At 39.9% G+C, this 19,703-nt stretch overlaps 1 protein-coding gene across 4 annotated transcripts in view; it reads right to left on the reverse strand.

The window, feature by feature from the left end:
- Positions 1 to 19,703, reverse strand: part of ABAT (4-aminobutyrate aminotransferase) — a 60,256-nt gene that overhangs the window by 2,825 nt on the left and 37,728 nt on the right. For all 4 annotated transcript variants that reach the window (XM_083800057.1, XM_083800055.1, XM_083800054.1 and 1 more), the window contains exons 6-15: positions 13,372 to 13,421; positions 8,396 to 8,476; positions 7,790 to 7,882; positions 7,112 to 7,174; positions 5,445 to 5,508; positions 4,803 to 4,951; positions 3,112 to 3,249; positions 1,508 to 1,675; positions 619 to 765; positions 217 to 328 (exon numbers count right to left, since the gene is read on the reverse strand). In XM_083800057.1, the coding sequence (XP_083656183.1) occupies positions 217 to 328; positions 619 to 765; positions 1,508 to 1,675; positions 3,112 to 3,249; positions 4,803 to 4,951; positions 5,445 to 5,508; positions 7,112 to 7,174; positions 7,790 to 7,882; positions 8,396 to 8,476; positions 13,372 to 13,421 (1,065 nt within the window). The remainder of the gene's footprint in view (positions 1 to 216; positions 329 to 618; positions 766 to 1,507; positions 1,676 to 3,111; positions 3,250 to 4,802; positions 4,952 to 5,444; positions 5,509 to 7,111; positions 7,175 to 7,789; positions 7,883 to 8,395; positions 8,477 to 13,371; positions 13,422 to 19,703) is intronic.

Here is a 19,703-nt window from a genome sequence, read left to right on the forward strand (position 1 = left end):
CCTAAAGAGAAAGATAAAGGTGCACGTACATGCAACTGACTGGTTTAAATGTTTATGAAAATACATCTATTTCCAGAAAAGCCTAAATACAGCCTGTTTATAATTCACTTTTGTCCTTGGATAGTGCAGTACACACACCATACAAAAAAAGGACAATTTAAAGCACCACATATCCTGTTTGTCCTTTGAAGCTAAACTACACACAAATTGCCTTACCTTTGTTTCTGGCTATTGTAATTAACTTGTTTCTAGTTGCATCATTTGGAGTGTCAAATGAACAGAACGTTCCTCTTCCTCTAACTCTGCTGATAAGATGGGGGTAACGAGCCTGCAAAGAGAGGTGAGGATGTATGCATGGCAGCTGCTGCAACAGAGGGCACCAGGTGGCAAGCTCTGCCAGGCATTCTGCCACATGAAGAACCTGCTGCCTCCTCCGTTTTGGGGGAGTGGAGCTATCGCACACTGTCTGGACATCTGACACAACCTTGTGTCCTGTTTGCCCCTTTCTGACAACAGTCTGAGTAGCCACAGACTTCAAGTGTTTAAAACTGCATGAGGTTGGATCCTAATGGATCAGCAAATTTCCCCTTATCTACAATAAGCCTTCCAAATGTTTACCTGTAAATCCAGCAGCCCGGTCAGTAGTGCTTTCCCTGCATGGGCTGCATTGTTTAGGAGGTCTTCTCTTTTAATAACCTTAATGACTTCAGCAAGCATAAGGTTCTTGGATGGATCTCCAAGCCAGGTGTTAAAAATCCGATAGGGCTTGGAAAAGGATGGAAAGAGAGTTGCAGAACATGTTAACAGGAAAAGCACTATAATAAAGAAAAGCAAGCCATCAAACTGGTCATGCAACATCTGGTACAGCAAAAAGCATGCACTAATCTCACCAAGTCCCCTTTTGTGTTGTAAGAGCAAAATACAGCTGCCCTGCTCAGCAGAAACAAAGGGCAACCAACTGCTTTATGCTATGAATTTAGTGCTCTCTGTTTTGCTAATCTGACACCTCATTGAAACATGGCTATAGATGATGTTGAAACCAACATCGTCTATACTGGTTTTGCATTCAAGCTTTATCTTCTGCCATTTAGTTTCTTCATTTATTACATATAAAATGACATTACTATGAAGAATGAGTCTTGATAACAGAATTCAAAATGCTTACATACAAGCTCTGAAGATACCAAGTTATCTTACGGAAAAGGTAAGGTTTTGTTCAAATTGTGGCTGGTTTCCTATCGAAGATTACTTCAGCAGGCTAAACCCAGCTCTCCACTCTCTCCCACGAGCTTTATGACCTTTGTGACTGAGAGCAATCGGAATAAACATGAGGAAGTAAAGATGATTCATTCATGTAAGCACAAAGCAAGTATCTAGGAAATAGCAGCTCCATCTAGCTGAACCTGCATTACTGAAGGAAAGCTTGCCTCTTCCATGGACCTTACAGGTACCCAATGAAGGGGGCACCAACTAGCAGAAAGTTCCATTTTCCATTGAAAACTCTTACAGCATTTGGCCTGAACTCTTCTTTGTGGAAAAATCCTCCTGTCATCATCTTCTTACTAAATGTTACCACATCAGCTGGATCATCCAGGCCCCAATGTTCATGGGCCCAGAATTTTCCGGTGCAGCCACCTCCTGTCTGCACCTCATCCACCAAGAACGCACAGCCATGCTGTGGAGACAGATGGAAAAAGCAGGGGACATGAGTATACACTTCCAAAACAAAAATATCTCCCCTAGTGAAATGATAAATACAAGTCAATTGCATGTAACGTCCCTCCTTCCTCTGCCTTCACTGCTCCAAATCTCCCCTCCTCCACCACAGACCAACGCTGCCATATTTCCTAACCAGTCTTGAAACTCATTGTGCATTAGATTTCACAATTAGGAACTCGGCTATTTTTTCAGAAAGGCAACAGAAACATAATTCTACCTAAACTTAGAAGCAAAATACATGTTTTTTTTTTTTTTTTTTTTGTATGTGTGTATATATATATATATGTATTTCCTTTTAAAACAGAGATACCTAAAAACATCTGGGAGGAGTCTAGGTGGCATTGTCAAAGCCTCTGAGGGAAGCAGAACCTCATTTCTAGGAGTTTTGTTTGTTTGTTTTAGATGAGAAGTCTGAGCTTCCAATCTAAGTCAGACATTTGTGGCATAAAAGCACTACCAGCAGCATGATCTGTTCAGTCTAGGGACCTAAAATGATCCCAAAAGAACAGCCTTTTCAGATGAATCTGCTGAAAGAGCTACTCATTTTAACTGGCAAAAAAAATTTTTTTTTTTTTTTTAATGTGAAGGACAATTTTTTTGAAGCTGCAGGACAGGGAGATCAAACTACATCATGATACTATCATTAAAAACAGTTGCTAAGTACTTTTGGCAGATTCACATTTTAGATAAGACAAACCTTTTCACATCACTTTATTTACGGTATCACCCTTGCATGAGCAGCTGTTAACAATGGGAAAAGTTGCTCTTTTCCAAAGAGAGTTTTCCAGATATTACCTATTCTCTTCTCTGTAAACACACACATAAGCTTCTGATACAGATGTTCGAGAGGAAAAAAGCACAAAGTAGGTCTTACTGAAGGCCACTGCTTCTAAATAGGTAACTTCACATTCTGAGTATCAAGGCATCTGCCTTTTTCATTGTTTTTTTGAAACACTGAAACTTACAGACAGACTCAATTTGTTTATAATTGCAAAAGGACCTGAAAAACAAGTATGTCAAACAAAAATTACCCTTACCCAAACCTGCCTCTTCTAAAATTGTTTTAACCCACCTCTACAAATTGGCATTGCCATTTAAAGAACACTACTATGAAATCCAGTGTAAATGAGTCAGAGCAATTTCTCTGTCATTTAGACAGTAGTAGAAAATTTAGTGGACTGAGGAAACCACTAACTGTGCACCAAATGTAAGAGGAACTACTGTGCTGACTATAGGAGTAGCTAGTATCTCAGTACATGCACGTAACTATCCCAACTGCTAATGAGGAGGCTTGTGAAGCTCCAGAGTGGTGGGAGAGGAAGGTATCTGGAGACAGGAACAAATAATTTCATGTTTAGCTACCAGTGAGTGAAAAGTGAAATATTTGATTACCTTTCTGGCAATATCTCGTAGCTTTCTGAAGAAGTCATCTGACGCATGATTGTCCCCACCCTCTGACTGTATTGGTTCTATAATGATTCCAGCCACAATCTTCTTCTTTTTCCTGTACTTTACAATCAGATCTTCCACCTGTAAATCAAACATTTATGCTACATTCTCCTTTCAGGACATTCTGACATTTCTTTCCCAGAAAGATTAAACCTCAGCACCAGCACGTCAACTCTTCAAAGCTATTTCTGGCTATAAAGGTGTCAGGAACCACAAGGAATCCACAAATACTTCATCCAGGATTTAACACTACCCTCTTGTTCCTAAACGATGAAGTTTAAACCATATCCTGAACCACATTGTAACTAGTTGCATAGTTGTCCACGATGGTGTGAAAGGTCCAGCAAACTTCAGCTGAAAATACCATTGAAACCACTGTAGTTTGCTGTGCCACTGCTGCCATTCTACCTAACTTATATTAAAAAAAAAAAAAAAGTAGATTTTGTGTCAAAACAATACTCATCTAATGTATTAATGAATGCAATCTGGGAAATTTGCCTTTTCTAATCACTCACTTAAGATACTTTAAAATTAATCAGATGAAGAGGTGAAGAAATCCTGTTGCTGATAAGGGGCTTTCAGAGAAGTTCTAATTAACCTTGTAGTGCTAGTTGCTGTGATTAGTAGTGTCATTTGTATTTGAAATACCACTTACAGCTTTCAGGGCCCACAGTCTGTGTAGGCTGTGTAAAGTAATGATTTCCAAAGGGAGCCAGGAAGCAAATTTACAGACTTTCAAGAGAGTGTTCAGCTTTTTTTTTTTTTTTTTTTAAATAATGGCTTCAAGTTTGTGGATTGATTTTTCACATCCCACTTTCCTTCCAGCCCAATAAGCTATTGTGGTGCAAACGCAGGAAAGCAATTTGCTATGCTTTCAGTTTTCCCTGAAGTTATGATGCAGGTTTGAATGAGAAGTCTCTCCAATCCAGCTTTGCGCAGCCATCCACGCAGTGCTGCTGAGCTCCATTCAGTACATCACAGCCCACTCCTCGGTAGTCAGAATGTTCTAGATAGCGCACTGTTTCTGTTCCAGCCACAGGGCACATCATGCCTTGCTCCCCAAAGCCCTGTCTCGAGAACGAGCCCTTGCAAACGACAGATCCTGGATCCCCGGAAGCCCAACAGGGAATCCCATGGTTCTGGTACTTGCAGAGAGTTTGCCTCCCTTGAACTCGGTTCTGCCCACCTTTCCTTTCTCCTGTGCTAGGGAAGGCACGGAATCTCTGCCCACTCACTCCCTGCAGCTGTAGGCAGGATCAGAGCTCTACACCAGAAAGCTAACACAGAAAACCTGAAAAAAATGAAACATCGGTACAGGTTCTCTTTGCAGAGTATTATACACTGAGCTCTTAGTCCATGTCCCTCTGCAAAATCTGGCAGGCTAGTTCACTGTGATATAACAAGCATGTGAAATTTCACTTTAGTATAATTCATGTAGACCTTAATTCACAGTAAACTGGCTGTTCTTCTGAAAAGCAAGGACAAACTTCTAACTGTAAACAACAGTGAATGCTATTTTAATCACATGGTGTTCCAATCCCTGAAAACATTCTTTTAGTGAAAAGCAACTAATCCTACTAACACCATTCATCATTTCAAAACAAAATACCAGAAAGCTGCCAGTGAATTTTTACCTCCTCTAAACAACGGGCTTCTTCCTGTTGATTCTCTTTCACAAAGTCTTCCAGAGGATACTTTAGTCTTGGAAATGGAGCAATAGGCCAGTCCAGCGATGGAATGTCCAGTTTGTGAATTGCTTTAGAGTGAGTTGTAGCTAAGCAACCTAAACCCAGAAACACAAGAATTAGAAAAACACCTGACTAGGAACAATACAGGAAAAAAGCTACCAAGAGGTGAAAAATTGCCTGACACCAGGACTTTCTTAACTGCTTTTCTTTTTCTAAAAAAAAAAAAAAAAGAAAGTCTTTCTTAATTGTTCCAGGTTTTTATTTTCTTTTCTGAAATATTGACTAATAGGATTTAGTCAAACTTAAGTGGAGTGCTCTAACTTTTAAGCATCACTTTCCGTATGTACTATTCCACAAGGACAGGAGAACCTCTATCAATCTGAACAGCAGTGCTCAGTCTAGATGGTTTCACCTGTTTAAAGAAAACCAGTTTCAAAGCTCTCAATTACAGACATGTTGGGTAACACGTTTGTAACGGGGATCGATCCAATATAAAATGGTAATAACAGGTGAGATCACATTTTTATATTGTGGTAATTTTACCCCAGGAGCTAGGAGGGAAGGTGCTGCCGGCCGTGTTTTTCTTACCCATGGTCCTGCCGTGGAAGCCGCCCATGAAGGATAGCATAGCGTAGTCAGGGCAGCCAGGGGGCTGAAAGCAAAGCACAGTGGTCAGCGTGTGGGGCCGCAGGTGAGCGGCAGGGCCGCTGCTGTACGCAGCCCCCTCAGACACCCTGCCCTGACAGGGCCGTGGCCCCGAGTGGGGCATGGGGTTGGAGCCAAGCTGCTGCCCCTCGCAGCCTGCCCACAGGTTTCCTCTTCAACATCACCATCAAAACTGTTATACTGGCACATTTAAGCAATACGTTTGTCATCCCTTGAGATCTTCCTGACCTCATAAAGTATATCATTGGTATTAACGAATATTTGGCAATTTATACTGTTTTGTAGCATTATTTTGCACATGAACTGACACGTCAGCAGAACATTGAGTACAACGCACATTTTGTACAAACTATGAGCACACATGTACCGCGTGCCCAGGGCGCGGTGCCGGCGGCAGGGCCTGTGTGAGGAGTGGCCGGGGCTGCCTGGTGCCAGACACGGCCGGGCCCAGCCGGCCCCAGGCCCTGCCGCAGGGCACAGCGGAGCCTCTCGGTGCTGCCACGGGGCACAGGTTTCAGCCCGAGCAGAGCTCTCCTGGCAGGGAGAGAAAAAAGTGACCCAGAGAAACCATGCCTGAGACCCACACTGCAGCCTGCAGAGGACCCCAGCCAGCTACAGGCTCAGCTCAAGGGTTCAAAATTTGCAATTGGATTCTGTGGAATCGCCCCAAGAAAGGGGGATGAGTTGCCCTCTGAAAATTGCTCCTCCCCCTGCAACTATAAAGAAAAGTCGGAGAATTAGCTCAAGTGGGAATCCTAATGTTTAGATAGCTAAACTTGGACAAAAAGGGATCATCAGTTTCACAAATCTTTAGTCATCTCACAAAATTCCTATTCCTTCAGGTCAAGATGTGCCATCTTCTTTTTTGTACTGGCACAGCCACCTGTCTGACATGGCTGAGTAACATCAGAGAACTTTAAAAAGTAATTCTGAAGACAAGTAAAACCAAACCCTCTTCCTCTACATTTTTAAAGCCAAATGAGTTCCTCAGCTCCATGGAAATGAATTGAATACGTTTCCCTAGAGAAGTGCTAGTCAAGCTAAGACCAGCAGATCATTCATTTCTAAGATACGTATCTCAAAAAGAAATTAAATTCACCATTTTCTGATATTGCTGCATGTAAGATTTGTGACTGGCAGGAGCAAGACCACCTCAGTTGAAAGTTTATAGGATTTCAGGTTTCTCAGCTGCATCTCAATTTCCTCATCCCACCCGTTGTTAACAGTTAGTCAAATTTTAACTGCCCCCCTGATAAATTTTAAGCCATAAAATTATGGCTTCTGGAAAAATAGTAAGGACTGTTAATATTTGTAAAAAATTGCATGTATTAATAATCTCCATGGACCCATCCATCACTTTGTTCCCTTTCTAGTAAGTGAAATAAGGGAGATCTTCCCAAAATTCACAATTGGGAAGGATGCAGAAGAATACTAGCAGCTGGTCTTGAATATTTTGGAAACAGTCTGTCTTTCACCATTTTCTAAACTTACAAACCTTCAGGATAGGAAAGCCAATTTTCCCCCCAATATTCTTTTATAAAACCACAACAATGTTACATGCGTAGGTGTGGTAAAAAAAACAATGTTACCTGGTTAATCATGCAAGATTCCAGTTCCTCTTTTGTGACATTATTATGGCCCCTCTCCTTGTTCTGCAAAAAAGCAAAACAAACAAAAACAGTTCTCCTTTAGTTGTAACCAATGAATTTTTAGCTCAGTCACACACTAATAATTCCGGTATTCCAAACTAGAGCCAAGGAAGACATTGAGTGTGGTTCCTATGACTGCAATATGCATTTCATAAAACAAACTGTTTTAGATAAATGACCGTTTAAGATGTCTCCTCGACTATAGGATAAAGAAGACCTTTTCAGGGAGGTAAGTCCCAAGGAATACATGAGAATTTATTTTAGTTTCTAAGTTAAACCACTGCTGGAAGAAGAGGAAACAGATCACACTACACAGGCGATCACATGGTTAACCAAAGAAAGAATAAGCAGTAATGCTGAATACATTTTGTTTGTTTATTTTTTCATTTCTAAAGTTGTGTTAATAAGAATAGAAAGCTTAGATGAAAACTTTTAAATAGATTCTATACTATATCGAATAAAAATCACATCACAACCTGGAGAGCCTGCAAGCCTTACTCTGTTTTACTGCTTACTCTGTATAGCAGTCATAATGACAAATAAATTCTGATTTCTACATCCAAACCTCCCCCCCCCCAAACAAATCCAAAAACAAAACACTTTTAATATTTTACTCACTCTGTACCACATAAATATTGCTTTAAATGCATTTTCATTTGAGCAGGATCCACAAGACATGGTAATCACCTGTGGCAGACCCTTAGGAGCCACCTGTCAATGAAGAGAGCAAATTACTCCAAAATATTAGGCACAGCTATAGTGTAAATTGAACATAACGTCATCAGTTTCAATATAATGGGAAACCAGTCATGCCTGGGATGAGGAAAACAGATTCTAACTACACCTGAGAAAGCTCATCTCGGTTTCAGCCCCCAAAGATCTTCCAATTTAGAACAGGAGAAACACACTCAACATATTCTGCTATCTCTTATGAAAGCACAGTGAACAAAAGTTAGTGAAAATGCAGTTTGTTATCAGTTCTTGAATCCACACTGGAAGAGGCAGTATCTGTACAAAGCAGACACATCACCCTCTCACATCTGTCAAGTCAGAGAAAAAAGGTTCGATTTCATCACTTGCTGGTTCTAGTCTCTTGGAAGAGGGAAGGCAGGTGGGAGAATAGATAATCTATAATGTTCCTTGTTAAAATCCGTAACATCCTTTGATATACCTGTGTCCCTAAACACAAAATGTGTCACCTCATCACTGCTATCTCAAACTTACTGATAACAAAGATTCCTTCAGTCTTTCTGCAAAGTTCTCTGGAGGTAAAATCCCTAGGGCAGGTCTGTTGATAAAAGTGCTCTACAAAGACAAATGAAGAGACGTTGTTATTTTTCAGTATTACATGAAAAATATCATGTTGATATCAAGGCAGTTACATTGAATTCTAATTACAAATACCAACCAGAAATTTGTAGTCATGGCACAAAGGGTTTTAAAACCAGGTGATAATATAATGTCTTAGATTAATTTTTTCCATCTAATCTGTAATATTTTATTCTTACAGGGCACCTTAGAAAAGGTGTATACTAACTGGTAATTACATTTCCTCTTCAATATTGCCATTTTAGTCACCCAATCTCAATTTTCCTTATACACAGGAAAAATATACCTTAAAATCTTAATTAATTGCCTTCAGTTGGAGTAGCTAAATCTAAATCCAATTAAGGTAACAGTACTTTCTTCCTTTTTGGGCTTGTAATAAGACCATTTCATAACACTGTGGTTATAAACATCCTCCAGATACTATTGCAGTGGTATTTGAGGGAACAAGACCAACATAGACTTAAAGGATAGGGACTACATCTGAGAGATAACACACATGCAACGATCAGCAATGCCAACAGTACAAGAAAATAGATTCCTGACAAAAAAACTTGTATACAGCCATGCCGGACTCCTCTGGCACGTGCAGTAGTGGGCAGGGTAGCAAGATCGGCAAGAAGCTACCTTGCATGCTATTCTGTCACTAATCAGCAACAGGCATTTAATCAAGCTCAAGAACATTGACCATGATATATCCAGACAAGTCGGTGAAGATTCTTTTCAACCATGTACTGCTTTCGTGAAGCTTACTGATTTGCACTGGAAATTTTTCCAGTTAAATGTTTTCTGTTCTAGTGCCTTCAATTTGCACAGTCACCTTTCTTAGTGCCTCAGCCTGAACTTAGGAACATTCATTATTATGGTACATTACAATAAAAGATTGCCAGCTTGTCAGTTTAATAGTATTCATAAAATCACAGAGGTTGCAAAACACCTCTAAGATCATGAAGTCCAACCATTAACCTAGCGCTGCCAAGTCTACCACTAAAGCATGTCCCCAAGCACCGCATCTACACATCTTTTGAATACCTCCAGGGATGGTGACTCAACCACTTCCCTGGGCAGCCTGTTCCAATGCTCCACAACCCTTTCAGTGAATATTTTCCTAATAACCAACCTAAGCCTCCCCTGGTGCAACATGAGGCCATTTCCTCTCGTCCTATTGCTTGTTGCTTGGGAGAGGAGACCGATCCCCACCCCGCTACAACCTCCTTTGAGATAGCTGTAGAGAGTGATAAGGTCTCTACTGAGCCTCCTTTACTCTAGAATGAATAACCCCAGTTTCCTTGGCCACTCCCCATAAGACTTGATCTCCAGACCCTTCACCAGCTTCACTGCCCTTCACACACTCCAGCACCTCCACGTCGTTATTGTAGTGAGGGGCCCAAAACTGAACACAGTACTTGAGGTGCAGCCTCACCAGAGCCGAGTACAGAGGGTCAATCACTTCCCTAGTCCTACTGGCCACACTAGTTCTGATACAAGCCAGGATCCTGTTGGCCTTCTCGGCCACCTGAGCACACTGCTGGCTCATATTCAGTGGCTTATATGCTCACCTCTTCTTTTTTCCTTTCCATTTCCTGATTGAGGCCTGACCGAGTTCAGGTGCCACCACTGCTGAAATAGTCTCCGTGGCTGCAATGTGACCCCTCCTAAAAGTGCATTCCCACAGCCTACCTGGCTGAACTCATGCCTGCTTCCCAGAATTCTTTTCTCCAAACTAATCAGTCAGCAAAACTGAACCTGTGCCACTGCGAGGGCCTTGGTAATCACAGAAGTGACTACAGGAACGCAGACTTTTAATACCTATTTGAAGGTTACAGAGAAGATGTAGCCTGGCTAGAAGCTCTTCATTGGGAAGATGAGAGGCAATGAGCATAAGTCAAACCATGAGAGGTACTGATTGGGTGTAATGAAAAGCTTTTTCAGGAAGAGGACAGTGCAAGTTGCCCAAAGAGACTGTGCTGTCTCCCTCGGAAGTTTTCAGGCCCCTGGGTAAAGCCCTGAGCAACCCGGTCCCATCTCCCAGCTGACCCTCTCTGAGCAGGAGGTTGGGCCAGAGACCTCCTAAGTCCCTTCTGACTTGAACTGTCCCACTGATCATATGAACTGGTCACGTCAGGATTCACACCTTAGAGAAAGATAATTTTGGTGTTAGTGAACAGCAGCTAGTGGAAGGCTGAGCCTGCCGCCCACAAAAGTGGTTTTCAAGAAGTTCTGGAAAAGTCCCCCTTGGTCTCTCTTTGGTCCACTAATGGGAGATGAATTTATTGTGTATATGCATTTAATTTAAATGAGATGTCATGGATTAAAATTGCTTTATCATTGCTTTGTAGGTAATCTTATTTGCTTCACAATGTGCTACTTTTTATTTGAAATTACATTTGCTCACAAAAGGACAAGCTCAGTAATTTTGCCTACTGCAAAGCGTTATTTCCCCTCTATTTTTAATTTTTTTTTAGCAAGTCAACATTGAAATTACAGGCTGAGCTTTGGTGAGTTAAGTCTTTATGGGTCTCCAGAGGGGACAGACCTCAACCCAAACTTTTACATATTTCATCATCCTTCCATCTTTTTCCTTACTAGAGGTACTCACTTACTCAGAGCACAGTAAGATGTGTGAGAGGTCACACTGTACATGTAAGAACACATCATCAGAACTCTTAGGCATAACCAAAAAACACACGCTACAATAAAGAATGAGCTAGGACTTGGTAACTCATACAAGTGTGTTACTTCCAAAACAGTATTTGTTTCAACAGACTCAAGCTTAAAAAAAAATCATAATGATGTTACTGGCAGATAACCACTAAGTTTTTAATACATATGAGAATTCTTACTTGACTTTTTACCTCAGTTTAGAAGGAAATTTTCATACAAAGTTAGAGATATGAGAACATAAATCTGTCACGGATTTGATTAAGGGTTGTCACAGTCAATTGACAACATTTGCCATTAAGCAGAAGAGTGCATTTTTCCTTTGTTGTTTATGAGATGCTCAGTACTGAGAAAAACAGAACATTGACATCAAGCTGCTATGGTCTCAAATGAATAGATAAATATTCTGTTTTTTATAGCTGGCTATAAAGAGGGTACATGAAGCATTACAAATAACCCCCCCCCCCAATCTCTTCAAGAAAACACCTATCCCATTGCTAACAATAAACAAGAGCCCTACCTATTGCTGGGGAAAAAAAAAGAAAAAAAAAAAAAGTATTTTCACAGCAAAGCTGGTCCTTTATCTGGACTAAAGGCTGCTGGAAATCATAAGCGTGCAATCAGGCATAGACAAACAGTTTTAGTGCCACCTTCTCCTCTGAATTAATGCAGGTTTCAGAAATTGGAACGGGGAGTACCAATGTTTTTGATGCTTTTATGCAGGCGAGATGGGATTTGGTTGCACTGCACATTTTGGACTTTGGAGGTAGCTGTTTTAATGCAGGCTTCTAGCTGGCAGCCTATTAATTTCCCTTTTCCACCTGATAAATTAGCAACTGTTTTTTTTTTTTTGAATTGTTTAAAATCTGACTTTGCCTACTGTTGCATTATAATGAAGGCATTGTTATCTCCTCAGAAATCATTTTTATGAGTTAATATTAAGTATTTAGAAATATTACTGTTTCCATGATATCCAGATCTGCCTTTGATAACTCTGGGATTTCCTGCCTCAGTGGCGGATTTTTTTATCTTTTATTTTTTAAAAGAAATATTTTGGTTCTGGGAAAAGCAGAGTTTTTTCTCATCCTGAAGATCTGAGAAAACTCTGTTAAGCAAATTAGCTCAGGGAACTCAAGCATCTGCACTTCTGTCACGTGTTGGCTCAAGCTTTGCACCCTTCTGGGGTGAGCCAGCAGGCTCTTTAGGAAGGAAAACGAGAGGGAAGTGACCAATGAACAATGTGACCTGAGCAATGCCTTGCAGGTAGCATGGACACCCATTCCTGGTTTGCAGAACCCATGGCTAACTCACTGAAAGACAGCACAACCACCAAGGATGCATTGAAGTATAGCCAAAAGCCAGTGCAGCTCGGTTTTGCATGGCTACATTCCAGGTTTTCAGTTAAATCTCATCTCTGTGCACAAATATCTATGTACCTTATACATAAGCTATTGTGTAAAAAACATTTAAAAAAAAAAAAAAAAGCAAGGTGACTACAGAACTTCTGTCCAAGAAGTGAAAATATATGCCTGAATTAGAATGTAACTTTATTTCAACTATTTCCGTAACTCAATCTAGATTATTTCCAAACATTGTCAGTATAGTGTTCGTGAAATACTAAGATACTTTATTTTAGAAGCACTTCCTCAGTTCTGAAATCATCCTGCTGCTGTAGTCCAACTATTTGAACTTTTCAAGGACATGTCAGTGGTTTAGTCAATTTAGTACTTCAGAGACGTGAACCAGCCACTAACTCCCCTGCTCCTCCCCAAATGAAAACAAAGCAATACCAAAAGAAAACAGCAACAAAAAGAAATGGAGCATTCCAGATTTAAAGCGCCATTTTCATGTTCAGAATACTGTATTCTCTCTCAAGGACTTGTGCTTGCTTTCAGCATCAAAAACCTTCACTCAAGAGCATTGTTAAAATAATTAATTGGAAACACTGCGCTTGAAGTATGACTTAAAGCTGTCTGCAAACATATCAAGTGCTTGTATCACCCAAATGTTTACTTCTTATAGAGCTTCACATAGTTTTTGACATCTTCTTAAACACTACCAAGCTCTTTTCATCTAGCGAGAAATAACAAAAACAGTTCCTACCATTCTTTAAATTGAGTCATTAAGTGTTGATTATCAGCCTAAGAAAAATTGAAGACTGCCACAAGGAGGGAGGGGACGCCTTCAGGTACTTAATGTCTTAATTCGCTTACCAAGTTCTGTGGCTGCTGTAGAAGCTTTATCAGAGAGGGATGGCTGTAACCTAATTAAAAAGAAAAAAGAAAGAGAACAGTTGTATCTGGGTTATATAAACTAATGTAGAGAGTAACCTAGAGAATAACCTCATTCAGTTCTTAACTCAATTTCTGTTTGACTTGTGTGTGTTTTAGCTATCAATAATACAACTTCTTTTGAAGTAGGACAAACCTCGTATTTATCAACATGTATTATCTAGAACTTCAGAACAAACTTGGTGTCAGGCAATAGCACAATGTAATTTAGTATTTACATTTAAAAACAGAACACAAAAAAAGAAATGAACATGATGTAGGTTGTTGGACAACTGAAACAACAGTTTCCACCAAATATTGCAGGTCTGACATTACTTAGTTTGCTTGCTCTTATTTCTAGATCTCCTGTTACATTTGGTTTCTCTACAGTACAACACCAAACCTCTCCTCTTCCTCAGCTGAGAGCAGAAGCCACTTTGGGCCAGTACAGCCTCTACAAGCCGTAGTTTCTGCTGGCTGTGGTACAGAGCCGTGCCTGTCCTCCCGCCTGAAGCAGGCTGCTTACCATGCCTGCTCACATCACCCTGATTTCCTTCGCTGAGCTCTGCCCACCCAGCACGTGTTTCAGAAACAGCTTCTGACAGTCGCCACAAGAGGGGAGCTCCCTATGCAGCTGTGTCCGTTTACAGTAGCCAGTACTAACTACACTTCCAGTCTCATACCACTTTTTACCCTCCTTGAATATCAGACTGATCAACCCTAGCACAACAGCAGCTTTTTTTTCCTTCCTCTCCGCTGTGTTTTTTTTTGCTGATTGGATTTTTCTTAATTGTAAAACTTTTTTTTCCCTCTTTTAAATAATAACTGATTTCCCAAAGAAAGCTCATTTAATAATTCTAATTTCAATGCATTATAACGTATTCAGACACAAAGTCAGTACCAAAATATCTGCCAGGGCTCTTTGTCCCTCAGCAGAGCTAGGTGGACACGCAGTGGTGCTGCGCTCAGAGATGGATTTCATCGCCGATGCGTGCAGTGAGCACATGTCAGGCAGACCCAGCAGGGACAAGCACTGGACTCGAGCAGAATTTTGCCTATGGCCTGACAGCACCCCGGGACATCTGTGGCGATAGGATGGCATTCATCGCTGCCGTCCTCTGTAATGCTATCTGAAGGGCCCCTCTATGCACGATGCTGTCAGACTTGTTCTGAGACATGCCCGTACTGGCCTTTACGTTATCTGGGCTTTCACTTACATACACATATGTATATACACTCACATCCATTTGCACCCATGGAGATGCATACTCCTCTCCTGCACTCTGCAGATGTTTATGCACGACCATGAACAATCGCACCACAAGGAGAGGTATGTGGACAGCCACACACAGGCAACTCAGAAACTCATATTTTAGTACCAGCTTTCCTTACAGTTTATGTTGGAGTATCTTTTTCAGCTGTAAACACCTAAAGCTCTACATCATTTCCCACAATGTGAGTTCCTCATGAGAACGTATTAAAATGTTAGGATCCAACTCTTACGACCTCAGTGTGAATGAATTTAGGGTGATGGTGCAGGCTCTGTCTGTCACCGAACGCCGAGCTGAGTGTAGCCCAGGCCAGGTGGCAAGCAGTGCTAACGCTGCACTTCGGACCGTGGGTAACTCTCCCAGCTGATAGAGAAAACGTCTGCATTTTCCTTCCAGAGGAAAGAAAGGACCCTCCAGTTAATAGCACTTGTCTTCTCCATACAAAGTCTTTAGTTTTCAGCACATCAAGACCTTGGAGAGATCAATTCTCATTTCTCAGCTACTGCCAATGGCCAGGTGAGACACCGAGCTCAAAACTGCTGCAACTTCCTAACCGCTTCTCTGCGAATGTGACACCCCCTTGAACTGTTATTCGATACTTCCTTGTTGCCCTTCTCCTTTGGCTTCCTTTTTTTATTTTTATATATTTTTTAATCTTTCTCCCTTTCTTATGTGACACTTAAATTCTCTAATTCCTAATACATGAGTACCTCACCGTCAACAATCAATACTGGCTCTATTTTCTTCAGCATGTGGCCAAATGTAAAGCAACTCCACCGAAGGGATGGATTACAGCAGACTGAGACCAGTGTAAGCGAGGAACAGACCCTTTGTGGCACTTGCAATTTTGAAATAACAAATATCAACCATCAACATGCTTTTTTTTTTTTTAACTTCTGTTTACTTTCCCTCATTTGTCTTTATTCATCCTGCACTGGCCATCGTCAGTACTTATTTCCAAAGAAAATATATTTGTCAATGTATTTATATGGAGGAAGAAACAGAAATCCACAACTTTCTACTAATCTTTTTTTTTTTTTATATTTGCAGTACTTTACCCTGCATTTCAAAATGTTGAAATTATTACCATGTATTTTGAAAAAAAAGGAAAATTAGCGACAGTAAAAGTGCACAAATGAATGAAAATCACCTACCGTACCTAGGCAGAAGCAACAGCTTTTTTAATTGATTGAAAATAAAAATGAGCTGCTTTTTATTGTAGCAGTTAGAGCTGTCTTCTAAAACATCAAGTGAGTTATTAAATGAAAAATCTTAAATATGATGCGAGGAGTTGTTTTATCTGTTAGCACTTCAGACTTAACAAGACAAAGGTGCTTAATTTATGCTCTATGGGAAAAATTGCTTACTTAAAGGTAAACCAATGTACCTGATGCAAAAACAAACAACAAACAAACAAAAAACCAGCAATGGAGCCCAGAAAAATTTATCATAGGCCTGATTTTTAATTTATGAAATGCCAAAGCCACTGACTAGCATCATCTTTTACATTCCCTTGTAGAAACAGTTTGAAACCTCGTCTTCCCTACCGCTCAGTTTTTTATTACAAAAGCATATCATGTCCCTGAATTCCTCATTCTAGCTGAATGACAATAGCCATTATTATCCTGTCTGAGCAGCGGAGTATTTGGCTACTATGTTAACAAGTAAATTTTAAATTCCCTTTGGATGTTTTAGTTCAAAACAAAGAAATATCCAGTCTGTTTTTAACTGCACATCATACTGAAAAAAAAAAACACAACAAAAACCAACAAAAACCAACCAACTGTTAATATTAGTAGGAAGATAATATAAGTGGTTATTTGGACACAGACAACTAAATCCACATTGCACCTGCTGTCACGGGAAGAATTATGCTTAAGCTAGAGGGAGTGACCCAGCTGAGAGCTGTGTCACTGAGAGCTGTCGCTGTGGCTACAGCTGAGAGCACCTTTGAGAGCGTGTATTAATGTTTCAGAAATCTCCAAATTAAACTTTACTTAAGTTTGTTATAAATAACTGCCATTGCCTAGAAAGCTTAACCATTAATTCTAAAACTGCTTGTAAAAATGTGAGATTCTGCTGGTGGTGGTAAGTTTGAATGAAGAACGGGAGAGTTTGAAGGAGATACCTTGGTATTTCACAGAATCACAGGAGATACCTTGGTATTTCCTCTTATGTAACGCAAATTCGATGCTGCTACTACCCATAACCGATCTATTTCCATCCACACAAGATGCTTTTGCTTCCTTTCTCTTATCTCATGCCAAGTGCCTCACTCTTCCTCCTCCTAACATTCCCTGTTCCACTGGTGCATCCTTGTATAGGCCCTGGTAAATTAAGAGAGAATCCTTGAACCCTGACTCTATTTAAAAGAGTAGGTCAGTGTGTAGGAGGATGCTGAACTGGTATGTGGGTTTATATTCATAAAACTAACACCAGAAAGAATTAATTGGTTAAGTAACTATTCTGTAACTATTGTATACAAAGTCAAAAAGCTCTTGGGCTAAGACAGCAGTGGTTTGTAGCTTTATGACTCCACTTCTAACTACTTTCCTATAAGAAGTGACAGAGCTGGCTCTGAGAGAAGGGCACCCACTTCATCAGTGTTGCTGTGTGTCTCGATCAATGTGGCAGGAAAGAACATATCCTCAGGCTCATGAGTGTCCCTGCCTGCAACAGGAAAAAAAAAAATGCAGCCTGCTAAATTAATGAGATGGAAGAAGTCCTAAGAATCCATTTGAACTGAACACCAGGCTGCTGCCAGCAATACCAAACCACACCTCTCTGAATCTCTCCGAACAACAACAGACCTTGCCAACAATAAAAAGACAGACGATTATTTCATTTGCTCTTCCAGGCAGTTTGCTAGTAAACATGTCTTGCATTTGGCTCCATGGGATTTGTAACTCTATTACACAGATGAGATACAGATTGAAAGGAATATGCTGTGTTACGATTTCCCAAAAAGTAAGTGGTAGAAAAAAAACAAAAAAACGACTTTTAATTTTTGTTTGTTTGCTTTTTCAGCATGAAACAGTCCAGAACACCTTTGCCTAGAGTTTTTTTTTATATACTTCTTATCTCTCTGCACAGTCAGGTATTACCTCTCACCCTCTACTGATAAGTATATTCTAGTGTACCAAACCATTATTAAATCTTGTGGAGTTCTGACAGATTCATGAAAGATTTTATTGGATTTACTTGCAGAGATAAGCACAGGCAACGAGCAAGCACCTTGATCTGAGAACGACAACTCACCCAGAATTCCCAACATGATTTTCTTTTGGTGTCCTAGTCTAGAACCTCTGTCACCAAGAGGGACATTATTAGTGGCCTCTGCAGCTTCACATAGTCTGTCTTGTCATTCCATTCAACTTAAAATAATTCTGTGTGTTCAGTCAGATTTAGGTCAGCCTGTAAGTATTATGTTTGCATTTACTTGTTGCTGCACATCACAGACCCACTACCTGGGAAGCCATATAAAGCACTGTACTATAATTCTTAGGTGACTGAGGAACGTGTCACCTGAAAAAAAAAAAAAGGGCAAAAAAAAAGCTTGTCCTCAAGAAGGAGGAACTAGATGGCTTAGTTGAAGATCAGCTATATGTACTGGAGTCTGTCATGTCCATGTCATAAATTTCAGCCAGGCAGAGAAAACTGCAGAAGCCTCAGCTATCACATCACAGGACGAGTATACCTATCTCAAGAGAGTTAATAGATCTCAGTTCAGTTCTGGTCACAGATGATATTAAGAGCAAATCTAATAATGCTACAGATGTTAAAAATAATTTATTTAAAGATAATCTTAACCAAATCAGGCATTATTGCAGATTATTAATATTACATATTACAATGATGACTCTGGTCCTAAAACAGATCCTATTAACAAACAGCTGTTGCTAACTATAATTTAGACAAGAGGAGAAAAATTAAAAAATAAAATAAAGAAACAAAAAAAGCATTAGCCATCAGCTGCTTTAACTTACCGTTATGCTAAAAATGTCAGAAAAGGTTACATGGCATTTAGGATGCTTAAACACTGAGTTGTTCAGCTATTAATAAATAGCTGAATAAGAAATAGCTGAACATATTTCTAACAAGTTTTGCCCATTAGGAAAATATTTCTTTCCTCTCGTGGATGCAAGAACATGAGCACTGCTGACCCATTTTCTAACCTCTTAAGAAGATATTTGTCCATGTGAAAGGACTACAGATCCCAACTATTTTTCATTATAAAAGTAAGGAGACAGAGCTTTTATGTGTACCCAGCACAATTTTTTTTTTGATTTGTTTTCTCTCTTAGCTAATGCCAGTGCTCCCAATACTCTGTGAGCTTTACTGAAATAAGTAAAAAATGGACAACTGAAAGACCTGGGCTGGAGGGAGAAAGGGGTTCTAAAGCTACTGGCTCTAGACACTGCTTATCACAAGTCAGCTCCTTTACAGGAACTGCCCACTGGACACCCTGATACTTGCAAGCCATTAAACAGATACCTTTACATATTAGTAATAAAGTTCACTTAAAATAATACTAGTGCTCAAATATTTTATACACAAAAACTGTATTAAAAGAGGTATGCTTGTATCATCATAAACTAAAACATCAGAAAATCTCAGTGCATTGTCTATACAACCTTCATTTCATTCTTTTGGTGTATGCACTGATTTGCCTTTGACTAGCTGATTACAGATGAGTTTTTTCCAAAACATCTTTTCTTGTCTGAAGAATGGGAGGTCCTCAAAACTAAACACACTTCTTTTCCTAGATCCCTAAAATTCAATGCCATTTAGATGAGGACTGGCATACAAGCATCACACTTCTTTGTCTCATTCCTGTTTCTACATTAGCACTGACAAAATTTTCTCACTGTATTCTCTAAAGGGGAAAAATATCTAGAAACTGTGTTGATGAAAATTAGCTACAAACATTAAAGAGTTCTGAAATTATTGCACATTTCTTAGAGTACTACATGACAGCAAAAATATTAACTGTTTGCAAAGAAG

The sequence above is a fragment of the Anser anser genome, assembly GCF_964211835.1.
Source record: "Anser anser genome assembly, chromosome: 15".
NCBI classification, from domain to species: Eukaryota; Metazoa; Chordata; class Aves; order Anseriformes; family Anatidae; genus Anser; species Anser anser.